The sequence below is a fragment of the Mesoplodon densirostris genome, chromosome 6, assembly GCF_025265405.1.
Source record: "Mesoplodon densirostris isolate mMesDen1 chromosome 6, mMesDen1 primary haplotype, whole genome shotgun sequence".
NCBI lineage: Eukaryota > Metazoa > Chordata > Mammalia > Artiodactyla > Ziphiidae > Mesoplodon > Mesoplodon densirostris.
Genome location: NC_082666.1, coordinates 125,587,899 through 125,614,076, shown reverse-complemented (window position 1 = coordinate 125,614,076; position 26,178 = coordinate 125,587,899). Strand labels below are relative to the sequence as shown.

Below are 26,178 nucleotides of genomic sequence, written 5' to 3'. Positions count from 1 at the left end.
CTAATTAGAAGAGGACTCAAACAGATTTTTGTTGTATCAGATGTTCACAGGTTGAAGTCCAAACAGAAATCCTAAGGAGGTCTTGCACACCATAATAAGCTAGTTTTTCCATGTTATGGGTTAATTATGTTCATAGGAAAAAATATAGCAGAAGTAGCCATCTGTTTGAAACTGATCTGTTTCACTGTCCTTTGTACATTCTATAGTGTATGATATTTATGTTCCATTACTGAATTTAAAACCTACACAATTCTAACCAAAAATCTTTTTTAATTTTTAAAGGTTTATTTTTAAAAATTTATTTTATTGAAGTATAGTTGATTTACAGTGTTGTGTTAATTTCTGCTGTGCAGCACAGTGATTCAGTTATATACATATTCTTTTTCATATTCTTTTCCATGATGGTTTATTACAGGATATCGAATATAGTTCCCTGTGCTATTCAGTAGGACCTTTTTGTTTATCCATTCTATACATAATAGTTTCAAATGCTTATCCTTTTATCAAAAGTGGGATAAAATGTCAGATTCAGGATCCCTACTTTAATTAGCATTTCTGTTCCCATGATTTCCAAGCACTGTGGGATTCTTTCTTGGGCCTGAGACCGTAGCCCTCTTCTTTCTCATGGCCCTTTTTCTGGTAGTATAACAGTAAATTACATGGTCAAAACAATTATCTTGATTGTATTTTTGCCTGTTGAATCCTATCCTGTTTTTACAGGAATAATTTTACAGTTCATCAAGATTCTTTGAAAGTTTGTTTCTGTCTTCCTGGTATCAATAATACCATCCAGTTTTCAACATGTGCAAATTTAGTCTGCATATACTTGAAGAAATACCCAAAGTCATCAATAAAGAGTAGACTGAGTCACACATATGAGTCTAGACCTATTGAGATTTAAAAAAAATAAGCCCTTGGTAGCTTGAACTTTTTATCTCCCTAAATGTAATTAGATCTCACAGTAACAACAGGTTAGAGAAAAATGAAAAGGTTAAGTCTTCTTTCAAACCCACTGGATAACTAGGTGAGTCTGTGGGACCCACACAGTCTGGATGCTGCGGGTCAGTGACAGTCCTCGTGTCTTAGGTCAGGGACCCCAGCGAGCTGTAGAGCTAAGAGCCAGATTGTTCCTCTTGTCCTCCTGGATTTAGCGAATTCTTTTTCCAGGGCGTCGTACAGACAGTTCATGAAATAAACATTTTGCTTGTAGGCAATGAAATCTCCAGAGCTGAAAGACCGGCTGGAAGAATCAGAGAAGCTAATCCAGGAAATGACTGTGACCTGGGAGGAGAAATTAAGGAAGACTGAGGAGATTGCCCAGGTTCGTGCTTCCTGCTTAAGGAGAGAGAAACGTCGTGGCAGTTTGCGCAGTGCAACTCAGAGCATGTTTCTGATTTCTTTTTGATTTTTAGCTTTGAAGATGGCAAATCTAGCAGATTAAGATTTAAATAAGATCTAAATCCAGGAATCTGTACTTTCAAAGTTCATTTGAAGGATAAAGACATAATTACAGTTGATTGTTCATTATGTAAGAAATATATTTTTAAATGATATAACTAGCCATAGGCTCTGAACACCCAATTCTGTTAAGTGCTTTGCAAACGTAAGGAACTTACCCGACTACAAAATTATTAGTAGTAGATGTTTAGGCTATGAGCTTCTTGGTTCCATATGACAACTCAGTAAAAGTAATATGAAATACCTAAATCTGAGGTGATTGTCTCCCATTTTTAGACCATTAAATATGAAGTGGTGAAATCTTTCAGTGGGTGCATTAGCATTTGGAGAAAATCCTAAAATGTCCAACTGTGTGCTTAGTAAAAGGTTTACTCTGTGACTTTCCTCTTAGATGCTTATTCAGCCTCTGTTTTAGAAATATATATGATAATGTGGAGGTCAGTACCGCACTGAGCAGTCTTCTCATGATTGGATAACTCTGATGGTAGCTATTTAACTGAAATCTTTTATTCTTCCATTTCTGCTCATTGGCCTTAGTTTGTTCTTCCAGAGCTAAGAGAATAAGTGTCCCACTTGTATGTAGTAACTAATAGTAACAATAATAACCAATACTTATTGGGTACACGTACATGTTGGGTCCTATGCTAAGCACTATTAAATATACAGCATTTTTTTTAATCCTCCCAATAGCCCTGCAAGATAGGGTCTGTTATTACCCAGGTATTGAAAGTCATCTCTACCTCTTCCCCTCCTTCTGTAAAATTAAAAATTTCTTGTGTTTTCAACTGTTCCTTGTCTTAAGAAAATAGAACGTGCTACTTCTTTTGTTACCCAGTAGATTCCATCTTTCAACGTGCTGTCCAGAATCAATCGATACATCAGATGTTGTAGGACAGGACTGTTATTATGTAGCATAAGGTGGATGTTAGATTTATATTCGTGCAGACTAGGATTTAAGTTGATTTTTAAACATTTTTATTACAGTCCTTGTCAAAATAAATAAAAATATGAGTGTAATAAATCTACATGTACCCATTACCCTATTTCATGAAAGACCAACATAAGACCAGTCTTGTTTTATCTGTATCCCTGCACTGGGTTATTTTAAAGCATATCCCTCAAATTACAGAGAAGAGAATACACCAGTGTATAAACTTTACTTCTCATTACATATTACACTTGCTGTTTTTCATAAATTAAATTCTTATTTAATAAGAATTAATTCTAATGATCATTCAATTTGGAACTAATTTAGGTGAGCATTTTTGGGCTACTCTGAAAATAAAACATTGACTTTGAAGTGCTATTGTACTTGGGTTGCTTTGCTGTGATACAAAGCAGGGTAGGTCTAAGTGAGAGTGTAGTGCTGATGCAGCTTATCTGTAGCATCTTTCCTCACCTAACCGTCCTCTCCCTCGGTCATATGCCCCTTTTGAGGACAGCCTGATTTTATCCCACGCCTCATTTAACACCTTATCCTTCCAAGCCCCCAGGCTTCAGTGCCGCTGAGCTTTCTTCTCCTCTCTCACTGGTCTATTGGTCATTGACCTCTTTGCAGACTGGCATTTCCTAAAATGTATTTCTGGCAGTACAGCCACAGACTGTTAATAAGTCTTAACAGACTTAATAGCCACAGACTGTTAATAAGGGAAAAAAACGGTTCATGATCAGATAACTTTGAGGAAACCTAGGTGAACTCAGCCAAATGGATTTCTGTTTTGAAGAGCTTTTTGCGAGTCTGTTCTAAGTCAGCCAGACTCTCAAAGTCCTCTGGGTTCTGTGGCATCTTCCTCTAGTATGCCCGCCCCCACAGATTGTCCCTGCCAGTGAATCCTGTGGAAGCTGTCTGTACCCTTTTGACCCTTAAATCATGAGTACTTTATTCACTATTCAGTTTTTTGTGTGTACTTCTGTTACCTAATGAGTTTGTAAGGTTCTCGAGAAAAAAGGCTGTATCTCTTAGTTTTTGAAACCATGTGCTCAGTAGTATTTTTGAGTAAACAGTCAGAACTCAAGTTGACTAATTTCTCAGCCCAGTGGCATATCTTTGATACCAAATTCTCTTATTTTCATCTTTTATGTTCTCAATAAAGAAATGTACACTTACGTGAGATAGATCAAGGGTTAGCAAACTAAGCCCTTGGGCAAAACCCAGCCTGCCACTTCTTTTCACAAATAGTTTTATTGGAATGTGCCATGCTCATATGTTTTTGTATTATTTATGGCTTCACAGTTGAATAGCTGTGACAGAGACCATAGGACCCCGATGACTAAAATATTACTGTTTGACATTTTATAGAAAAAGTTAACTAATCTCTGATATCAGAAGCAATATTTAGTAAATATAACTATATTTTATCATACAATACTTGTTTATTCTTTGAACTGATTCTAGATGTTGCAAACTTTTGTCATTTTTTAATGATTAAAAACTTCAAAATTTTTGGTGGCAGATGTAGCAACGAATTGACAGTTTTTCAACGCTGTACCCTTTGGTTTAAACAAAAAATCTGTGGTATTTCTACCATTATAAAATCTCAAATGACAGGGAAACGCTTAAGGAAGTAGGATAAAACAGTAGTTTATTCTAACTGCTGACTTAGACAATTATTCATTTCTCTGGCATAGATTTGCTCAGTGACCTTGGGCAAACCTATATTCAGTGACATTCATTCCATATTCAATTATCAATATTGAGCAAAAGTCAGAGAGTTATTATTGGAGAGTGTGGGAATGGTTGGAAGTAAGTCAGTCTGGCCATTCAGTATAGGGCTTTGAATGTCAAACTAAAATTCTTAGAATTCAGCAGTAGGAGCTAGAAAGATTTTGATTTGTCTGTTAAAACATTTACTATATGCTATGTACTATATAAGTATATCCTGGCTGTTTTATACACATTATCTCATTTAAGTCCTGTCTTTTCCCTTACTCTGAGTGGCTTTACCTTTGTTAAGTCATATAGTGTTTTTCAGGCTTGCCTTTGCCTCTGTATGAATTAAAATTTTGCCACTAGATGACAGTAACCAAACTTCTTCTAAATCTTTTAATTATTTCCATAGTGAAAATTACTAGAGTCCTAATAAGAATATAAGTAGAAGAAACTATTGTATTACAAAAGTAGTATTTACTTATAGAAAATACAGAAAGATTATTATGGAGAAAATTTAATTGAACGGATCCAGTCATCCAAAGAAAACTACTGTTAATATCTCTGTGGTTTCTTCCAGGTTTTCCCAGTGCACAGATTAATATACTAGTTATACCCTACATTTTAAATTTAATATTAGTTCATGAACATCTACCCACTTCATTCGTAGTTTACAAAAAAAGACATTTTTATAGAGAAATGTTTCTTCTCATTATTGGAATAATTCTTTAATTACACCAATATCCCTTTGTAAAAGACCTTTCCCTCAGTAAGGGACTATACAAGATATATTAGAATTGCTTTCTTCATTTTAGGAACATGGTTCTTTATCAAGGATAATCATTGCTTAGAACTGAGTGCTGAAAATTAATGGCTAGTGCTAAACCACTCAACACTTCCGAAAGAACCCAGTAATGTTTTTTGTTAGAGAAGAGACTCGATTCAAAGGCCCAGAACCAAAATATCCCCTTCAGTATGTTTGTAATAGTATTATTCTAGGGGTGATTGACTGGGTTGCAGTGGCCGTATAAATTAGGATGTGTGCCTAGAAATAGCAAAATTCTAAGGCTGCAATTTAACTATACTGCAGACTTACTGTGTGGCCCTAGTTAAATGACTTAGTTTGTGTTGTCTTTCCTCAGAATCAGAGGTTCTTGATGACTCATCACTATTCGCTATTTATACATAGTTAAAGACACCCTGCTCTGCCCTGATTCATATTCCTTAGTTATAGAGCATCGGTCGCAGGATTCTCGTGTATCTCCCTAGGTGCACGCATGTGTATGTTGCATGTACTCACAAATAGGTAGGCACGAAAAGGAAAGGTTCATGTTCTTATAAAAATAGGGCTTTACTGAATATGCAGATTTTATTTTGATAAATTCACGACACCAACGATTTGAGTGCTCTTGTGTGTTAGGCAGTGTGCGAGGTGCTAGGAATACACAGTGAAGAGATAGGGTCCCTGCCTCACAGAGAAACGGTCGAGTAACGGTCGAGTAAAAAGTTACCAAGTTTGGGCTTCCCTGGTGGCGCAGTGGTTGAGAGTCCGCCTGCCGATGCAGGGGACACGGGTTCGTGCCCCGGTCCGGGAGGATCCCACATGCCGCGGAGCAGCTGGTCCCGTGAGCCATGGCCGCTGAGCCTGCAAGTCCGGAGCCTGTGCTCCGCAATGGGAGAGGCCACAAGAGTGAGAGGCCCGTGTACCGCAAAAAAAAAAAAAAAGTTACCAAGTTTGAGAACAGGCGTGCTCCAGATAGGAGGAATAGGTGTAAAACCCTTAAGCTAGAGAGAGCGTTCTTGAGACTTTGAGGGCCCTGGAAGATGTTTCACTAACTGCATACAGGCTTTGAGAGTAGGGGTGACAAGATGTGGTGATGGTGAGTAAATGGGCCAGATTGAAGGGCCTTGTGGGCTTGGTTGAGCGAGTTTGGCCTTTATCCTTGCTGGAGACCCACTGAGGATATCAAGCAGCAGAGTGTATTAAATACTTGGCTGTTTAGAAAGATCACAGTTGAGTAAGACACACTTATATTTGCTCATATATACAGAATTAAATGTGAAAGGTGAATTCAGGATGTTAGATATTTTCAAGAATGAAAAATGAGAACTTAGTATATTTGGTTGCTCTTTGTAATGGCTTTATTTTATTTATTTATTTATTTATTTAAAAATTATTTATTTATGGCTGTGTTGGGTCTTCGTTTCTGTGCGAGGGCTTTCTCTAGTTGTGGCAAGCGGGGGCCACTCTTCATCGCGGTGCGCGGGCCTCTCACTATTGCGGCCTCTCTTGTTGCAGAGCACAGGCTCCAGACACGCAGGCTCAGTAGTTGTGGCTCACGGGCCTAGTTGCTCCGCAGCACGTGGGATCTTCCCAGACCAGGGCTCGAACCCGTGTGCCCTGCATTGGCAGGCAGATTCTCAACCACTGCGCCACCAGGGAAGCCCCCATGGCTTTATTTTTGAAATTAAAAAATTTTACCTAACAAAGCAACATTATAGTTTAGAAAGAGAATAAATGCAGTAACCTATATAATACCATGTCCTAAGTAACATATTTGAGTTATAAAGTTATTTAATAATTACTATAATATATGACTCTTTATATCTTGCTGCCTCAATAGCTGTGGAATTAATACTTCTCTAATGCATTTACAGGAGCGGCAGAAACAGCTTGAGAGTCTTGGAATATCTCTTCAGTCTTCTGGAATTAAAGTTGGGGATGATAAATGTTTCCTCGTTAATCTGAACGCTGATCCTGCTCTGAATGAACTTCTGGTTTACTACTTAAAGGTGAAGTAGTAGGCTTTTTTACTATTTCCTACCACAGAATAGAGCAGTATTTCACAGTATTTTTTTTATACTTGGAGAACCATACATATTCAAAAATATGAGTTAGAAAATTGTTTTTATTTGATTAAGCTGGAGTATAGAAAAATCTTGAGTTTCTGAGATCAGTTTCTCTTTGTAGTCTTTGAGTGATGTTATTCAACCTGGTAACTATAAAAGGTGATATTCTGATAGTATTTCTAACAAGTTAAGTAGCTTAACTTCTACCATTTAATGTGATTAAACCAGGGAGTTAAGTAGATAACTTTAAAGCTTAAACAGTGACTTTTAAACTAAATGGTTTCATTGGTAGACTAAAGCTTTTGTGATTTCTATGAAGCACAGCTTTTGGTGAGTGGTTTCTTAGCTTACAGAGGAAATGTTTAAAGAAAGTTATTAGGACCACTTGATTTGAAATTTGTGTTTCCAGTAACTCTTAGGAAAATTAAAAATTTTGGATTATCAACTTATAAAAAAAGAGAGTAAGTCACTTAGAGACTGAGAGGGTCAGAGTATGGAGCAGAAAAAAACAGCTATACATTGAAATCTATATACATTGTATATATGTATATACTCATATACATTGAAACCTATAGGTTGTGGGATGTATCAGGAAGCCAAGAGACAACTTTAGGATGAGCATGATATCAGATACTATATAAATTATAAGGAGTTTGCCAAAATTACCTTTGCCAACCCTAGAGCATAAATGAGTTACATAATGGACTATCTGACTCTGATGTATGATTAATGAATATTTAGGAGGAAAATTTTTCCCCTCATAGTATAAGAACTATCTATGTGGGTTTAACTAAGTTAGTGACTAGGACAGTAAAGACATGAGCTGGTAAAGTTGGAAGCAGCTTTAAAATTAGAGAATTGTGTCGTTTCACTTCTAAAGAGACAGAAGAATTCACGACACGTTGGCTGGTTTCCCAGTTTTTATCAAAGGTATCTGGGGTAATTGCTTTGTGATATTTTGATAAGGCCCTGTTATTCATAAGTATCTTTTATTACACTGTGGGTTAAATTGTGTGTTTGTTGCATATAATCACGTGTGCACACTCAGGTGCTGTGTGTAGTGGGAGCAGTGCTGGGGTAGGAGGGAGATGCCCTCCGTTTCTAGTCCAGCACCACTGCTTGGCAGATGTTTGCTCTCCAGTCCTTTGCCCCCCACAGTCTGCAGATCCTTCCTCTGTAAATGGAAGTTTTCTCTGCCCGGCTACCTCACAGGGTTCCTGGAGGATTAAATGGGATTTGACATATAGAAGCACTTTATAGACAGAAGCACTATCCACATATAAATTATTCCACATACCATTTTCTCATTTGATACTCTGGCACCTTATTATATTATCCTTGTCCTTTGAAAAAAATGACATATTAGCACATCTCTTGTGCTTCTAACAATGCTGGTAGCTTTTGGTGTTAGAATTTCAGCTGTAGATATGCATATGCTTTAGGAGAGATGCAGTATTAGAATATTAGGAGTTAAATATTCTGCCCTTTTAGTTTTCAGAACTGTGAGTTCTTTTTCTTTCTGATGTGATGAAGTTCCAATTGGAGCACACAAACACATACACCCAACAAGAAAAAAAGCCTGATTCATATCTGTTCCTTAACTAAAAAATTACACAAAGAAAACTATTGAAAGACTTTTGGAGAGCAGTTAAAATATTTCTGGTCACTGTGTGTGGAGGTGTTGGGATTCTGTTTCAGACTGCGTGGTCAGCCCTGTTTTGGCAGAGTTTGAGGTAGTGTTGGTTCTTCACTGCCCAAGCTAAACCCATGACAAAAGTTATATTCATGACAAAGCATATTGAAAAGGATGATCTCAGTCCAAGAAGAGTTTTTGCTTCAGTAACGTGATACCATGATGTGGGAAGGAGGAATTGAGAGGCCGAGCGTTTTTTATTTCTTTGCTTTCAAATTTTCAAGTTGGTTTACATGCTGGGCAGATGACCTCATGTCAGTGGGTGACTTTGAGCATCCCATGTATAAAAATAAGGCCCCTGGATTAAATTACCTCTAGCATTCTTTCTAGTTCCAGGTTTTGTATGGTTCTCTTCTAGAATAGAATCCTCCATTTATTTGTTTTGTCTGGAACGTGCAGAAGCGAAGTATGGTGGCCAAACCATAGGTAGAATGTAACTCACGAGGTAACTTTGCATCTAATTTGCATAGCCAGGCAGCCCTTGCTTTGCACGGTTCCAACATACACACATTCCAGTTAACGTGAGTTAGTAAATAATGTTGACGTTGCAGGCGTTCATGAGCGTCTAGATGTGCAGCCAGAGGAATTTAGTGAAGGTGAACTTACCGATGTGAATAATGAAAGTGGTTGTGATGAGAAGACTGTGGATGTCTCAAAGGGAGTGACACCAGAAAGCACTTCACATGAGAGGAGCGCTTGGAGATACTTGGCAACATTGAAAGCACAAAGGATAAAATGGTAGAAGCTTAGAAAGGAGTATGACAGTTCGCCAAGGCGTGGAAAATATGCTCACTCCATGCTGTAAGATATACATTGAGAAGAAGGCAAGCACTGTTCTAACTACTCTCGGTACATATGCTTTTTTTTTTTTTTTTTTTGCTGTACGCGGGCCTCTCACTGTTGTGGCCTCTCCGGTTGTGGAACACAGGCTCCGGACGCGCAGGCTCAGCGGCCATGGCTCACGGGCCCAGCCGCTCCGCGGCATTTGGGATCTTCCCGGACCGGGACACGAAACCGCGTCACCCACATTGGCAGGCAGACTCTCAACCACTGCGCCACCAGGGAAGCCCAGTACATACGCTTTTAACAAAGAAAAAACTGCTTTAAATTTCAATGTTTCAAATGTTCTAAATGACAGTGTACTAAGTAAATACTAGTTTAAGTGGTTTTTCATTTTCTTATACATTGTAACAGTAAGAGATTTCTTCATGTTTTTACAGACAGTTTTAAATGTCACAGAATTATTGCAGTATTCCCCACTGATTATTAAGATCTCCTTGCTAAATTATTTTTATAGTCCTGCACTCTTGTGCAAAGTGAGGCCTGCCTATAGTTCTGAGGTTGACTTGGAGATTTATTTATATTTTAAAAAATTTGTTATTTTTAAAATTTTTGTACAAGTTTTAAAGGTTACAGTCCACTTAGAGTTATTACAGAATGTTGGCTATACTTCCCGTGTCGTAGATAGGCTACATTTTTGTAGCCTATCTTACACCCAATAGTTTGTACCTCCCACTCCTCCCCACCATATCACCTCTCCCCACTGGTAATCGCTAGTGTGTTCTCTATATCTGTGAGTCTGCTGCTTTTTCATTATATGCATTAGTTGGTTATATTTTTTAGATTCCACGTGTAAGTGATACCATATAGTGTTTGTCTTCGTCTGGCTTATTTTCACTTAGCATGATGCCCTCAGAGTCTATCCATGTTGCTGCAAACAGCAAAATTTTATTCTTTTTTTCTTTTTATGGCTGAGTAGTATTCCATTCCATTCCACGTCTTCTTTATCCATTCAACTGTTGATGGACACTTAGGTTGCTTCTGTATCTTGGCAATTGTAAATAATGCTGCTATGAACATTGGGGTGCATGTATCTTTTTGAATTAGTGTTTTATCTTTTTGGGGTATATACCCAGGAGTGGAGTTGCTGGGTAGTTCTGTTTTTAGTTTTTTTGAGAGACTTGTAGATTTATACCAGCATAAGCCAAGCTTCTAGAGAGAAGAGCTGCTCCCCCCCTCACCTTAAAAGTGTTATTCTAGTAATACACTTTTTTTTCTAAAAAGTCTAATAAGAACATATTAGAAAAAGAAAGGGGCATTAGTGCCCAAATTTCAACAGCCAGAGAAGACCACAGTTAATATTTAATATTTTTATCTGTATCTTCTGGATCTATTCCTGTGTGTGTGTGTGTGTATATTTATAGTGATACGTATTTTTTAATTACAGAAATAGGATTACAGTATGATTGATTCTAGTCACACCTTTGAATGATCCACCGAATCGTTCAGGAAAGCTATTTTGCTTGTGCAGTTCTGGATCTACTCTTTTCACGAGTCAGCTACTAATGGCTGGGGAAGCAAGGGTGATTCTGAAGGACTTGGGGCAAATTATCACACACACACTTGATCAGGATTTGTACCAGTGATTCCGCAGCAGCATCAAAGCACACGTACATAGGGAACAGTCCTAGGGGGAGCGTAGCTCCCGTTGGCAGTAAGCGGCCTGCCAGCATTCAGTCAGTGGAGGGAGGCCATCAGCACAATGGCAGGGCCACAGCCATTCCATGTTGATAGAGCTGTGGGCCAGGCTTCAAGGGGCCCAGGATGAATAAGACAGCGGTGTGGCCGTGAGACATGCCTGGTTGGAGGCAGTTTGACTCACCTAGAGTAATATTTGAATTTGTAAAAGACAGAAAGGTACCTTTCCTTCCTTCCTCACCTCCATTCCCGAAAGACTGTCTTCAGAGTCCTGCTTCTGTCAAGCCAGGGCGATTTCGTTTATTAAGGACTATTGATTATTTACGTATGTAAAGAGCAACAAATACTTCTCTGCTTATTGCCCCTGGTACTTGCTTACCTCTTCCTTCAGAAGCTGTCTGAGAATACTGATAAGGCTGAGCGATTGTGCCGGCTCTGCTAAGGTGCTACCCCTCCTGCTAGCAGGGTGGGAAAAGCCGTCTGTGAAATATGCCACTTTCCATCTCCCTCCTCCTCCCTCTCTCTCTCAGGACTCAGTTGATCAAAGGGAGAGTCTCAAAAGAGTCGCATGAGTAGCTGCTTTGTAGAGGAAGCAAGGTACAGTAAATTCAGAGAAGAGTTAGCTGATCATCTCCAGTGAAATTAAATTAAATGGATGGAAAAAGGTATCTGCTAAAGTTTTCCCTAAAACTAATATGCTTTAGAGTTATTATACTCACATATCACATAGAGACTGAAAAGGTATCCCTGATACATTGTACTTTTCACAGCATTTAGTTACTCACTAGGTAAACTTCTATATCAACCTATGATAAGTTTCTTTCTCTTCCTCATCAGTTTTTTTTTTTTTTTTTTTTTTTTTTGCGGTACGCGGGCCTCTCACTGTTGTGGCCTCTCCCGTTGCGGAGCACAGGCTCCGGACGTGCAGGCTTAGTGGCCATGGCTCACGGGCCCAGCCGCTCTGCGGCATGTGGGATCCTCCCAGACCGGGGCACAAACCCGTGTCCCCTGCATCGGCAGGCGGACTCTCAACCACTGCGCCACCAGGGAAGCCCCTCATTAGTATTTTTATTGCAGTGCTTAGAGCACTGTAGGAAGGACTTATCAAGAAGCTTATTGTCTAACTTGTTTAAGCATCAGACAGTTATGGCTTTAGCAGAGTTGAGCTTTTAGAACCCAGTGTTTGAGTCAGGCAAATCATCATCTAAATCAGAATGGATTATAACCTCAAATGAGACATTTAAGTTGTCATTTATAATAAGCTCTACATTTGGGACCTTGTCTGTCTTCTGTCTCTAGTGGCTCAGTGCCCAGCTCAAAATAGGTGCTCAGTATAATATTTGTTGGAAAAAAAAATTTCCTTCTAGAATTTGGATTAGACCTTTGCTGTTTAATATCTTACCTCTGATAATTTTTAATTTAGTTTATTAACAGATACTTAGCAGCATTTACTGTGTATCATGGACTGTGCTTGTTATGGGAGAAGATGCAAGAGTCCTGTATAGGTTGCTATCTATTTTTTTTTAATTTTTTTTGTGGTATGCGGGCCTCTCGCTGTTGTGGCCTCTCCCATTGCGGAGCACAGGCTCCGGATGCACAGGCTCAGTGGCCATGGCTCACAGGCCCAGCCGCTCCGCGGCATATGGGATCTTCCCGGACTGGGGCACGAACCCGTGTCCCCTGCATCAGCAGGCGGACTCTCAACCACTGCGCCACCAGGGAAGCCCAGGTTGCTATCTAAATAAGGGGAAAAACAACATTCAGTTAATTGTGGTGCTGACTTTTAAGTGTAATAAGCGTTCAGAGAAGGGAGAAGTCAGTGTAGGCTACTAGTGAAACCTGCAAATAGAAGGTGAGGTTAGAAGTAGGTGCTGAAGATACTTTGTATTTGGATGAAGGGAAGAGAGAGCATTTCCAGCAAAGAGAACCAAAGCAAGGGCAGAGACGTGAGAGTGAACCCGTGTGCAGTCTTGGAATGCAGCAGTCGGAGCTGATTCTACACTCAGACTCCAATCTAGGGGGTAGTTCAGAGCTTTTCTCCACCTCCACTCCCAAGGACAAAAAGGATTCCAAAGTCACAATGAGGACTCCAGCTAGAATTTCTCATGGGGAGAGGAAAGGAATTATAATAGAAATGGCCTAAGCCAAGTGCTTTGGGGATCTTTTCTTCTTTTTTATGTGATCTTGGGCTCTTTTTCTCTTCAGACCCTTTTTTTTCTTTTTCCTTTTCGAACTTCTCTGCACCTTGTAGCTGGTGTTGTTAGAGAGGGAAGAAGTGGGGAATGGAGACCGACATGGAGCGCATTCGTTAGGCCTGCTACTGAATGTCACTGAAGCATGACTTGTAGTTTACACCTGATCAAGCCCTGTTCTCCGGGTTAGGGAAGTATGGGATTGGCCAGGAGGCCTCAGCCAAGATCAAGGAGTAGCATGTGCCTGGAATGCCCTCTCTGTATATTGTATATACTCCTTGAGGACCGAACGGGATGCCATGGCACAGTTCTGACCCCAGCTCTTTGTTTCCTTGGAAACACCGCTGCAGCATACTTGAGAGAAGAAACCCCCAGAAAAGGGAAAATGAAAATAATAGAAGGGAAGAGGCCTTTTTATGAGGTCAAGATCCCGGAAGAGATGGGAAGAACTGGAGCCCAGAGTATAATTAGAAGGGATATCGGCAAAGGAGAGGAGAAAATTGCCTTCCTGAGTCTGAAGGGAATGCTAAGGGAACTGATTGTTCATTTATTTTTCTTTTATATTTATTTAATGGCTAAATGTACCAGGCCTGTGTTACATGCTTGGAATACAGTGGTGGGGTGGTGCAGGTCAGGCTGTTCTCTGCTCTCTTGGAGTTTCCATGCTACATGGAGGTGGACAGGAAACCCACGGACAGCCAGTCTGTAAGGAATTGAGGCACGAGAGTAACAGGGTGGCTGCTTCTGATTGTTGGTTCAGGATGCACCTCTCTGAGGATGTGTACTTAAAAGCTAAGGTGGAAATGATAAGAGACTACCAATATCAAGATCAGGGGAGGAACACCTCAGACAGAGGAAGCAGTCAGTGTGCTCAAAGAACAGATGAAAGGCCCAAGTGGGTGGGTCACGCTCCAGCAGAGGCAGAGTGCTGGGAGCTGGGATGAGAGAGGTAGGCGGGTGACAGATCACAGAGGGTTTGTATGCCTGGGTAAGAATTTGAACTTCTTAGAAGTTCAAAGGGAAGCCACTAGAGGGTTCTCAGTAGGGGATCATGTGATCGGCTGTTGTTGTGGGAGCAGGTGGGGTGGATAGAAGTGGAGAAATAGGAGGAGGCTCTTATACTCACCCGGGCAAGAGACTAGGATGTGATAGTAGAGGTGGGAAGTGAGCTGATTCTTGATATATTTCAGAGGGAGAGTCTGACGATGTCCTGATTGACATGGGGCTGGAGGTAGACTGCTAAGACAGAGAGAAGACTCCAGGATAGCATCTGAGCTTTTCTAGTTGACCAGCTGGGTGGTGGTGGTGCCATTAGTATTGGGGAAGGGAATAGACTCAGTGGGGTGGTGGGAAGGTGGAAGCAAAAGTTCTGCTTTGGCCCTTTCACTTTGAAATGTCTTTAGACATCCAAGTTGTGCCCAGTAGGCAAGAAATGATGGTAACTATGACTGGGGCAGTGATAGTGGAGGTGGGAGAATGATGGAACTGAAGTCTGTAGTTCCTGGTTGGTGATTTAGTTGTGTGTGTGTGTGTGTGTGTGTGTGTGGTATATAAAGCATATTGGACTGGATGAGATCATCATGGTCAACGGTCAGCAACCTGCTTCCATGGGTTAAATCTCACCCCCTGCCTGCTTTCATATGGCCCAGGAGCCAAGAATGGTTTTTGCATTTTTTAAATGGTTGGAGAAAAATCAAAAGAATTATAATATTTTGGACTCTTGAAAATTATATGAAGTTCAGATTTCAGTGTTCATAAGTAAAGTTTTATTGGAAAGTAGCCACACTTGTTCATTTGTATATTGTCTGGCTGCTTTCACACTACAAGGGCAGAATTGAGTAATTGTGTATGACTCACAAAGCCCAAAATATTTCATATCTGACCCCTGATCTAGGTGTGTAGAAGGAGAAGGTGGCCTAGGGACACATCCCAGTCAATATCAACATTTAAGGGCAGTCAAATGTTGAAGCACATAAGAGGGAGCTCGATTTTTATGTCTGTTTTCTCAGGTACCTGCCAAAAAGTGACACTGGTGATTAGGGCTTAGAGAATTGAGTAGTTGGGGGTTTAGGGTAAGAAGAACGCATCTACCGTATCTTTTATGAGGTCTAGGGAGACCATGTAATTCGTGAAATAATTCAGACTCCTTGCATTTGAATAGCTCTTTATCTTTGTAGACTCATCTTGACTGAGACCAGGTAGGTGACGTACACCTTAAGTAACTGTAGTTTTCAGACCATGCTCTGAGAGTAGTATAGAATATTTGGAATCAAGATTGCAATGGAAAATAATGAATATAATATAGACATTAATGCAAAACTGTAGTTTTAGGTTTAAAAGTTATAACTCAACTCAGTGCAGTATTCCTTATAAGGAAATAGAACTTGTAGAATGAATTCTATAGAAAGCCAGAAATTCCCTCTGTCCTTCCATTTGCTTTAAAAATCTTTTAGCTAAGGTAATGGATCAATATATGAGAGCTGAGAGTACACGATTCCAGTTTGTGTACCTGTAAGAATGCACTATTCATCAGTGACTTTGATTCTTTTGTAGGAACATACACTGATAGGTTCAGCAAATTCCCAAGATATCCAACTATGTGGAATGGGAATTCTTCCTGAACATTGCATCATAGACATCACATCAGAAGGCCAGGTTATGCTGACTCCTCAAAAGAACACCAGGTAATGTACTTTAATTAGTGTTAATGTCACAATAATTTTTAAAAGGAAGAAAGTACACTAATTGAGGATGGTATGAGGACGTTTGGCCCTTGTGTGCTTTTACGTTCACTTAAAGAAGATATTCAGTTAGTTACCAAGTCCTTAATATTTAACTTTTTAATATGGCTTAAACCCATCCTTCCTCTCTATACATACTGCCGTGGCCTTATTTAAGTAAGGTCCCCACCAAATCTTGATTGGAACTCCTGCCAGCGCCCTAATCTTCCTGGTCCACTCACCATACAACCAGATGGCTTTCTACTATTCTTGATGCAAAAATCCCTTACATTCCTCCTGCTTGTCTCCTATTCTTCTGCATCTGCCATTCTTCTGGCCAGCTAACTAACTCCTGTTTGACCTTCAAGGTTAAGTTCTGTCACTGTCTACTTTGGTCTGAAGTAAGGGCCCCCAGTACATTTTCCTAGTGCACTTTATTGCTTCCTGTTATGTTAATACTTCATACTGTGTTCTTGTGGGCTGTTAGCCTTTATTATCACATTGAACTGTGAGGTCTTTGAAGACAAGGACCTTTCTTTTTTGGTTCTCTATCCTTAGCATGTAATATCAGACTAATAAGTAAGTGCTCAATAAGTAATGAATAAGCATAACATTATACAAATTAAATATTTGTCAGTTTGTTTCCTTCAGCTTTGAAACTGTTATTGCCCTGTTGTGTAACTGTCTATATAACTGTTATAGGTGATGGTTAACTGACGTATTGATCTTCCAAATGTTGATTCATCATTATATCAAAAAAATCATTAATACCATCACTAATTTCATCCATAAAGTCTGGAAATATTTGGAAGCTATCAAGCTCATGGTAAAGGATACAACCGAGAAAGGAAAAAAATAGAGCGTAAGCTGGCCCAGCACTCCCAGCTCTGGTGTGCTATTCTCCTATTAAATAATCTCACAGATACCAACCCCAGGGAAGGTTACTCTGAGGCTATGATGAAATAAGATGAAGCAGGCCACATAATAATTTTGTTTCAGCAGAGACAAAAACCAGGGTCCCTATGCCACACCCAAAGTACCCAACACCTTCTCTCGGCCAAGTGAGTGGCTGTTTCTTCACCAGTTACAACTTTATCCTCTGGGATAAGATTTTTGACAAACCCGATCATAGAATTACTCCTGCTCTCTGGCAGCATCCGGTATATACAGACCTCCCACCTCCTTAGACCCTCTCTCAGGATGAGCAGCTGAAGCCCAGTCCTGCAGGAGTCCCCCCGGGCCCCCTCCCTGAGATGCCCCCACGTTTCCTGTGGCGTCTCCTCCCTCTGCGTGAGTAATAAACCCAACTGGTTCAACTACGGGAATATTCCTGGTGGTCTTTGGTTGGAAGACATTGACACAAATTTCCCAAAACTCTAATTTTCACTTGAAAGCTTGACATTTACAATTGGCAACAAATCCTGTCAGCTGTTTTTGTCAAAGTGACAGGCTGGCTTTGTTCGTTTTCAAGAAAATGTCTGCCAGAAAACCACTTTGAGTATGTCTTCTGCTCAAGACAGTTCTCATACTTGGGTATGCATTAGCACAGTGCTTTGTGTGTACTTCTAATTTTGTCACCTGGAACGTTTAAGAAGTTGTGTGCTACTCAAGGGTCAAAATTTACTAAAAGTAGTAATTTATTCTTTTTAAAAATTTATTTTTATTTTTTAAAAACATTTTATTGGAGTATAGTTGAGTTTTACTGCTTCATCAAGGACCTTTTCAAGTGAAACGTTTTTAGAAATTGTGGGTGCATGGCAGTGAATAATCCAGTGACTACGTATAAATGTTTGGTGCCACTGCTTTCATTTGTGCTAAAACACCAGCAGTTTTACTCTTTGCCAATGCAAACGTCAACACGGTGAAAAAGGGCAGGTTAGTGTTATTATAAAAATAAATTTGATCTTCGGGACCCCATACAGACCACATTTTGAGAATTGTTATTATAGTCGTGCTTTTATTTATTAACTGCTGGAGCTTTAAAAAATAAGCCTATGTATGTGTTTGCCTTTAATTAAACTCCTCACTGTATTTAAGGAACTTGTGTCATAAAGGCTAAAATCTGCTAATTTTAGTAGGTCCCCTCGTGTCATAACTATTTTTTGAGCTCGTGCTTTGAATAATCAGACTAGGAGCATAGAGACCAATTCCTTTTAGTGCTTAAAAACCCACATGGTAAGTGAAATCTAGATGGAGAGTAAGGTTTTGTGTGTATGCATATACATTAAAAATAAGTGGTGGTACAAAGCCAGGTGAGTGCCTTAGGAACTTAAAGAAACTAAGGTAGTATTGGTTGGAGTGACAGAGGAAGTAGAAACCAAACTGGGCTTTGTGAGACATCAAACTGAGTGAGACTCAGGGTGATAGAGAACAGGAACCCTATGCCAGGTTATAGGACTGGGGTAAGCCTTGCTTTGGAGGAAGAATCAGTCATGTTTAGTGGACAGAAAATAACACCCCTACACCCCCCCCCTTTTTTTTTTTTTTTTTTGCTGGAGTTGAGAATTCACTAGAGGTGGGAAAGAAGGAGATAAAGAGGGTTTCCTTTTGCAGGGCCTTTAATGTCAAGTTAAAGAACTTGTCCTTTATCCTATATCTAAGCAGCTTAGTCATTCAGTGGAGAGAGGCACGATGACACGGGTAGTCCAGGAATATCAATCTTGTAGTGGTATGTGTAATTGTCTATTTGTTTCCTGCCCCTCTAAAATTTTTCCTTAATATCCATCTACCCATCGTTTCTTCTGTTGAACTCTATTGTCAAGATAAGCAGTCAAGTGGATCTTACAAATCTTCTATCTATTGATAGGATAGGGACATTTTTCTGTGCTATAGGAAGTTACAGAAGACTTTAACATAGGCCTCATTTCTTATTACTGATACTATAGATACTTCTGAGTTTAGCTGGTTGATTGGCTCTTTTTATCCATGTAGATTGGATACATTTGTTTGAGTTGTAGTGTACACTGCTACCATCTTTTTATGACTGGCTGCAGTGGTTCCATATTAACCCCTTAATATGCTGTATAACAAATTTAGAGCTTTGAAAGATAGAGGATAATAATCTATGATACTTGGTACCATACGCATTTAAAATAAATCAGCAAAGAAGGAAATACAAGTAATAAAATTCACCAAGGGCGGATTTTATTTGGGGGAATTGATTCTTTTGTTTTTCCTATATTGTATTGGAAAAATTAAAGGAGAGAACACGATAATCATTGTTTACATGTCTGACCTCTTCTCCCCACAGAACATTTGTAAATGGCTCCTCTGTATCCAGTCCTATTCAGCTACACCATGGGGACAGGATATTATGGGGGAACAACCACTTCTTCAGGTATGACATTCATGGCTCTTAAATAGGTAGATTTTTGATGATTATATTCTGAAATAGAAAAGTATATATTAAAGAGTAAACTTAATGCTATAAGTATTCTATGTTGTTTTGTGCACATAAGTATTTATTCACTATACGTATGCATTTATTCACTCTACATACGCTTGTTCACCATACGATTTGAGCCCAAGGGACACATGAACAAGTACACTCGGGAGAAATACGGTGTTTACTTACATCGTTTTTCCTTTTTATTTCCCAGTGGAAGATGATTGCTATGCCATCTGGTATAAGAATTCATTAATTATTTTCTGACATGCTTGTCTTTTTGTTTCTTTTTTTATTGGAAAAGTAGTGGTTTTAGTTTCCTTATCCATGAAATAAGGTTAATATTTCATTTAGGAATGCTCTCAGCTGCATGTAATGGCAAACTTGACTATAATGGCTTAAACAGATAGTTCATTTCTCTGACAAGGCAGGAACTCCCAAGGAGGATGGTTATTGGCATTGGCTAAGCCTCTCAAAAGAGTCATGGCAGAAGTCGTGTCATTGTCTTGGCTTTTCCCTGTGGTCTAAAGATGGCCACGCCACTCCAGACATCAAGGCAGCACTCAGGCACATGCGAAGAAGACGAGGTTGAAGGGTGGCAGGACTAGCCCTGACTGTGCTGATGAGAAGAAGCACGAGTCTTCCCAGAGTCCCCAGCAGCCTTCCACTTACGTCTCATTCGCTAGAATTTGCCTCTCAGCTGCAAAGGAGGCTGAGAATGAGTGTCTGACCTGGGACTGCATATTGTTTCCCATACAAAATTGGTGTTGTGTTGGTGAGGACGGACTGGCTAGATAGAGTACAAAGTTAAAATCCTGGTCTGTTCCTCTACCTGGCCCTGGCCCTGTGTTTCATACATCAAGCTTGTGGGCCTTTGCTTGTGGGCCAGTTGCTATTTTTTTTTTTTTTTTTTTTTTTTTTACGGTACGCGGGCCTCTCACTGTTGTGGCCTCTCCCGTTGCGGAGCACAGGCTCCGGACGCGCAGGCTTAGCGGCCACGGCTCACAGGCCCAGCCGCTTCGCGGCATGTGGGATCTTCCCGGACCAGGGTACGAACCCGTGTCCCCTGCATCGGCAGACCGACTCTCAACCACTGCGCCACCAGGGAAGCCCCAGTTGCTATTTTTTTTTTTTTTTTTTTTTTTTTTTTTTTTTGCAGTACATGGGCCTCTTACTGTTGTGGCCTCTCCCGTTGCAGGAGCACAGCCTCCGGACGCGCAGGCTCAGCGGCCATGGCTCACGGGCCCAGCCGCTCCGCAGCATGTGGGATCCTCCCAAACCGGGGCACGAACCCACGTCCCCTGCATCAGCAGGCGGACTCTCAACCACTGCGCCACCAGGGAAGCCCCCAGTTGCTATTTTGATTGTTGATAAAAGAGGGGTACAAAGTGTGTGGAAAATATTTTTCATTTTTTTCCTTAAACTTAATCAAGTGTAGATTGCTTGGCTTAGTCTTCAAAGCCTTCACAGTTTGGGTTCAGTTGATCTTTCCACCGTTATCTCGCGCAACTTTTGCTCTACAAATTTTGTGTATCTCCGTGTAATTTTTAATTTCTCCAGAGGCTATGAAGTTTCCATTTTTCCTCATGCTGTTCCTCTTTCCTAACGCCCTGCTTTCTCCTCAGCCTTTGAGGCTGGGCTCAGATGACTTCCTATTCTGTCATCCCTTCCTCTTTCAGTCCAGTGTGAGGTGGTCCTCAGCTTTTCTCTGACACCTAGCTTGCCACATGGCCTCGTGTCACACTCCCTGTTGTCATTATTTGCGCATGTGCCTGTGTTTTATTTCTACTACTAGAATATAAACTTCTGAGTACAGTAATTGCCTTATATGCACATAGTATCCCCTTGGCATCTAGCAAGTGCCAATATTTAATTAATGCAATGAATAAATGCATATCTTTCTTTAAAAGATAATATTCTTTTTCTCCCCAAGACTGAATTTGCCTAAAAAGAAAAAGAAAGCAGGTGGAGAAGATGAGGAACAAGACACGTCCATGAAGAATGACACCAGTTCTGAGCAGCTGGATGTGGATGGAGACTCGTCCAGTGAGGTGTCCAGCGAAATCAACTTCAATTACGAGTACGCGCAGATGGAGGTAACCATGAAGGCTCTGGGCAGTAACGGTGAGCAGATCTGTTGTGCTTTTTAGAATCTTTCAGAGTTGCTAGACTGTTAGAGTTGTTTACAATGGACACTTTTTAAACGTTAGCAGCAAAGGAAGTCTTCATGTTGTTCTCTGTACTCAATTCTTTTGTGACTTTGGCCTTCATTTATTATGCTTATAAAAACTTGTTTTTTCTTTCTGCCTTGATATACAAATCACTGCAAACTTTGTTCTCATTGATAGAATTTCTCAGGTTTGAGACTTGACTGCCACTGGCTTATCATTGTAATGGATTTCTGGGGCGTTAACTCTGTCTTAGGTTATGTGTAGAACATACAAATAGACCTGCTTTTTTTATATGGAAGATGGTTTGGCATGTATCTGACAGAATAGATAATACCATCACTAATTGGAAGTAAGGAAAGTTAACTGTCTATAAGAATCTTACGTTATTAATTAGGATGACAAACAACATAATAATGCAAAACATTTAAAGTATATTGTGTTGTGCAGTTAACCTTTTATTATTTGCCTTCAAAAAAAAAACTTGTTTAGATCCCATGCAGTCAATACTGAACAGCCTAGAACAACAGCACGAAGAGGAGAAACGGTCTGCGTTGGAGCGCCAGAGGCTCATGTATGAACATGAACTGGAGCAGCTCCGGAGACGGCTGTCTCCCGAGAAGCAAAACTGTCGTAGTTCGGACAGGTTTTCCTTCCACTCACCCAGCGCTCAGCAGAGATTGAGGCAGTGGGCGGAAGAGAGGTAGGTGGAGCACAGGGCCTGTGCCCCCTGTGTAGCATATGCTTGTCACCTGTAACCCACCTGCGTAACATACAGAGTGGAAAAATCTAGACCTTACTTTAAAAATGAATTACATTAAAAGAGAGTGTTACAGCTAAGAACCACTTGGCATTGTCTTTCCCCTCCCCACTTTTGGGAAAAAAAATGGGCATTGTCAATTTATATTGATTTATTTAAAGCCGCCCCTGTTAGGGGCTGCCCCCTTTTCAGTTTGTGTGGCTTTTGGATTTGACTAAACAAGTACGTGTACTTAGAAGTTATACTGTATCATTGTATATTATACTTTAGGTTCTGAAGCGTGGGTAGGTGCTTTTTTTAAAAAAGGAAAAAGAGAGAGGTGGTTTATCAGGTAGGTAAAGCATGGTACCAATGAGATTCAGATTGCAAGTTTGATCTCTATTTGAGCTAATTAGCATTGCACTAAATGTTTTATCCATGGTTACAGACGTATTTAACTAACCTCTTTCTCTTCAGAGTTTGGTCTGCAGACAGGCAGCATCTCTGTCACCTGGAGATTGATAGAAATGTAGCGTTTTGGGTCCCCCACCCCAGACCTACTGAGTCAAAATCTTCAGTTTATCAAGATTCCCAGGTGATTTGTATACACAGTCAAGTTTGCCAAGCCCTAGTCTCTGGCCAGCTTCTTACAGGAGCATGTGCCAGTGCTTGTAACGTAGCCCACATTCAAGTGCATGCATGGGCCAGTGTCGGTGATGCATTCCCTGTGTGCAAAAGACAGTTGTAAAGCTTGGTTCGCAGTTTGGCGTTAACGTACTATGCACTATATAATATTCTGATGTGCTGCTTTAATGGTTATCTGGCCCCCCACCTTTTTTTTTTTTTTTTTTTTTTTTTGAAGAGAAGCAACACTGAATAACAGCCTGATGAGGCTGAGGGAACAAATCGTTAAGGCCAATCTGTTGGTGAGAGAAGCTAGTTACATTGCGGAAGAACTGGATAAACGAACAGAGTATAAAGTAACCCTACAGATTCCAGCTTCCAGCCTCGATGCCAACAGGAAGGTGAGATTGACGTTAGTGAAAAAAAACAAAGATATCGCTGGATAAAACACCTTCAGATTTCACCAGGGTTATTTAAACACCAGGGTGCCCTCATCCCCATCCCCAGCAGTACCCGTACCCCAAGTGGTTCTTCCCTTCATGCTATTCCTCTGCCACCCCTCCCCACCCCAAGTGAGGGATTCACTTTACCTATAGCGTATTATTTTCTACTTGTCAATAGATGGCATGACACACTGTCCACTAGTTGTTTCATATGGGTATTGAAGATCAGAATTCTCTTTTTTTTTGTATAAGGTAAGAAGCCTAATAAAATGCAGAGGGCAAGTCCCATCAAAGTCTCCTATCCTTGCCATTCAGTTGTTTTCTCGCTTATTTGGATTCTTCTGTAGCTCTTGATCACGTTAGTACATAATTTTTGATGGATTAGGTAGACTTTTGTATTCAGATATTCGTTTCCCTAGCTAGCTGAATATAAGGTAGAAGGGCCTTTGCAGTATGCGAGAGAATGGTAATTTTTGAACTTCAGAATTCTAAAATCCTTGCTTCGTTATGTAAATTCTGTTCCTTTGGAACTGATTATAGGCAAGATGTTAAGACAACATTGGCGTCCTTCATAATTCTCCAAAGTTCTAAGTAGACGTATCAGAACAGTTTAAAAAATTTCCGGTAAACGTCAGTTGATTAGATATCTGATAGGTACATCTCTCTGGGGGAGATCTACAGGGGCATTTTTATTTTCTACTTTGTGATTTCAAAACGTTTAAACATTTTTTCTACATTAAAAGCACGTTGCTTTTCTAAGCTAGAAAAACTTAAATGAGTACTATTTTTTTTTGAGGTGAAATTCACGTAACATAAAATTAATTAAAGTGAACAATTCAGTGGCATGTAGTACATTCACAGTGTTGTGCAACCAGCATCTCTACCTAGCTCTGTACCGTCTTAATAATAAATTCAAACTATGTGTATTTGGAAGTTGGTATCATCTGTTGCCTCCAAATGTGTAAATAGGATACTTTTCACAGCTTACTCTTTTAATCATTTGCGTTTTGTATCACTTTAAGATACTTAGCCATTCAGAAATTTTTTAAAATTCAAACTTTTGAAAGTAAAAATTCTTCACCATCCATCCCACAAACTTTCCCTTCCCATTCAGTGCTTATGACTCTCTTCCTACCCACTGATACTCTTTGGTCATATGATGTCCTGAATAAAACATTTTTGACTTCCCCGTAGACATGGTCTACTTTTCTGGGATTTAAGTTTAAATTTAGATTTATACTTAAATTTAAATTTTGACTGCAGTTAGAGAGAAAGAGGTTATATTAAGTTTGTAAGATTTCTGGGAAGTTCTGCACTGAACAGATTAAAGAATGATACAGTTTCCATTTTAGTCGATGACATTTGACTGGTGGGTATAGAATGTTGGGGTTGATGTCTACGATGCATAGATATCTCTGTGCTTCCCAACGCCACTCTTACTGTCTTCACAGCGAGGCTCTCTCCTCAGTGAACCAGCCATCCAAGTGAGAAGAAAAGGAAAAGGGAAGCAGATTTGGTCTTTGGAAAAACTGGACAACAGGTTATTGGATATGAGAGATCTTTATCAGGAGTGGAAGGAGTGTGAAGAAGATACCCCAGTAAGTTATTTGAGAAAAATTACTTAACTGATAGTCACAGAAGGAACCACTCAAGAATGAGCCTGCCCATTTTAGGGAAGAACTGTTCATTTTTCCAAAATATCTTGTTTTATAAATACAATACTTATTTTAATCCTGTCAATTGTTTAGCTAGTCGAGAATTTTAATAACCTATTTTTCTGGCATCTTCTCTTCTCCATATTTGTGTTCTCTGGATTTCTAGTAGAATCTTCTATGTTTGTTCTGGCTTCTGTTGGAGTTACGTGTATCTGTCTCCCATGGTTTTACTCAGGCCTTATTATCTCTCTTCCCATTTCTCAACACATTTTAACGTTGCAGATAACAAAACTACAACATCTGTTTTTTGAACTGAACATCAGTGGTACCTTAATATTTACACTATTAGGAACATTTTTTGAAGGCGTTTTGATCCTAAAGCAGGTGCCATAGATCTGAACTCTGGTACTCTCTCCTCAAGTTTCAGGTTTGCTCATTTAGGTCAGCCGTGTGCTTGTACGTATTTGAAATAGAAGTATGAATTATGTATATTTTTACATATTTTCAACACTGCTGGTCCTAGGGCCCCATAGAGTTGTTTACTTCCTTAGCCTCTTGTTTTGTAAAAATGTTCATCAATAAAAATGACTTCTTATAGTTAGATGACATTTTTTTCTTAAAACATTTTTTTCCATTTTCTTCTGTATTTCTCTCCTATTTCAACTTAGAAATGAAATAACATTAACAACAAATAACAAGCAAACCACACTCCTGTAAGGGGGTCACCTCTCATTAGCAGCAGCGTGTCTAATGATTTGGTAGGGACAGGTGGAATAGATGTGAATGAAAAATGGAGTACTTTTGTACACTCTGCTGATTTTTCTAGTCAGTGTATGCTTTCTCTATTTTCACAGCAAGTTTTCCATGTAAGGGAGAAGAAATGATGAAAGTAATGATGTGTTATTGGGATTGCTTTCTCATGGGTGAAGGGTGCTGACCACCATTCTAAGTGGGAATGAGGAAGAGTGTGTGTGTGTGTGTGTGTGCGTGCGTGTGTGCGTGCATGCAATACAATGCTATACTTTGGCTAAGTTTAATGACTTTATTAGACTGCATCAAAAAATGGTAGGTTGAGCTCGTTTATTTTAAGAGATTTTATGAAGCTGTATGTCTCGAATCTCTTTAA

At 39.8% G+C, this 26,178-nt stretch overlaps 1 protein-coding gene across 1 annotated transcript in view; it reads left to right on the top strand.

Annotated features, from left to right (window-relative positions):
* The window catches only part of KIF13B (kinesin family member 13B), a 188,882-nt gene that overhangs the window by 85,324 nt on the left and 77,380 nt on the right, over nucleotides 1-26,178 (top strand). The window contains exons 12-19 of the mRNA XM_060102634.1: nucleotides 1,211-1,321; nucleotides 6,764-6,898; nucleotides 15,872-16,002; nucleotides 19,289-19,375; nucleotides 21,357-21,547; nucleotides 22,084-22,294; nucleotides 23,193-23,355; nucleotides 24,849-24,995. Coding sequence (XP_059958617.1) covers nucleotides 1,211-1,321; nucleotides 6,764-6,898; nucleotides 15,872-16,002; nucleotides 19,289-19,375; nucleotides 21,357-21,547; nucleotides 22,084-22,294; nucleotides 23,193-23,355; nucleotides 24,849-24,995 — 1,176 coding nt within the window. The remainder of the gene's footprint in view (nucleotides 1-1,210; nucleotides 1,322-6,763; nucleotides 6,899-15,871; nucleotides 16,003-19,288; nucleotides 19,376-21,356; nucleotides 21,548-22,083; nucleotides 22,295-23,192; nucleotides 23,356-24,848; nucleotides 24,996-26,178) is intronic.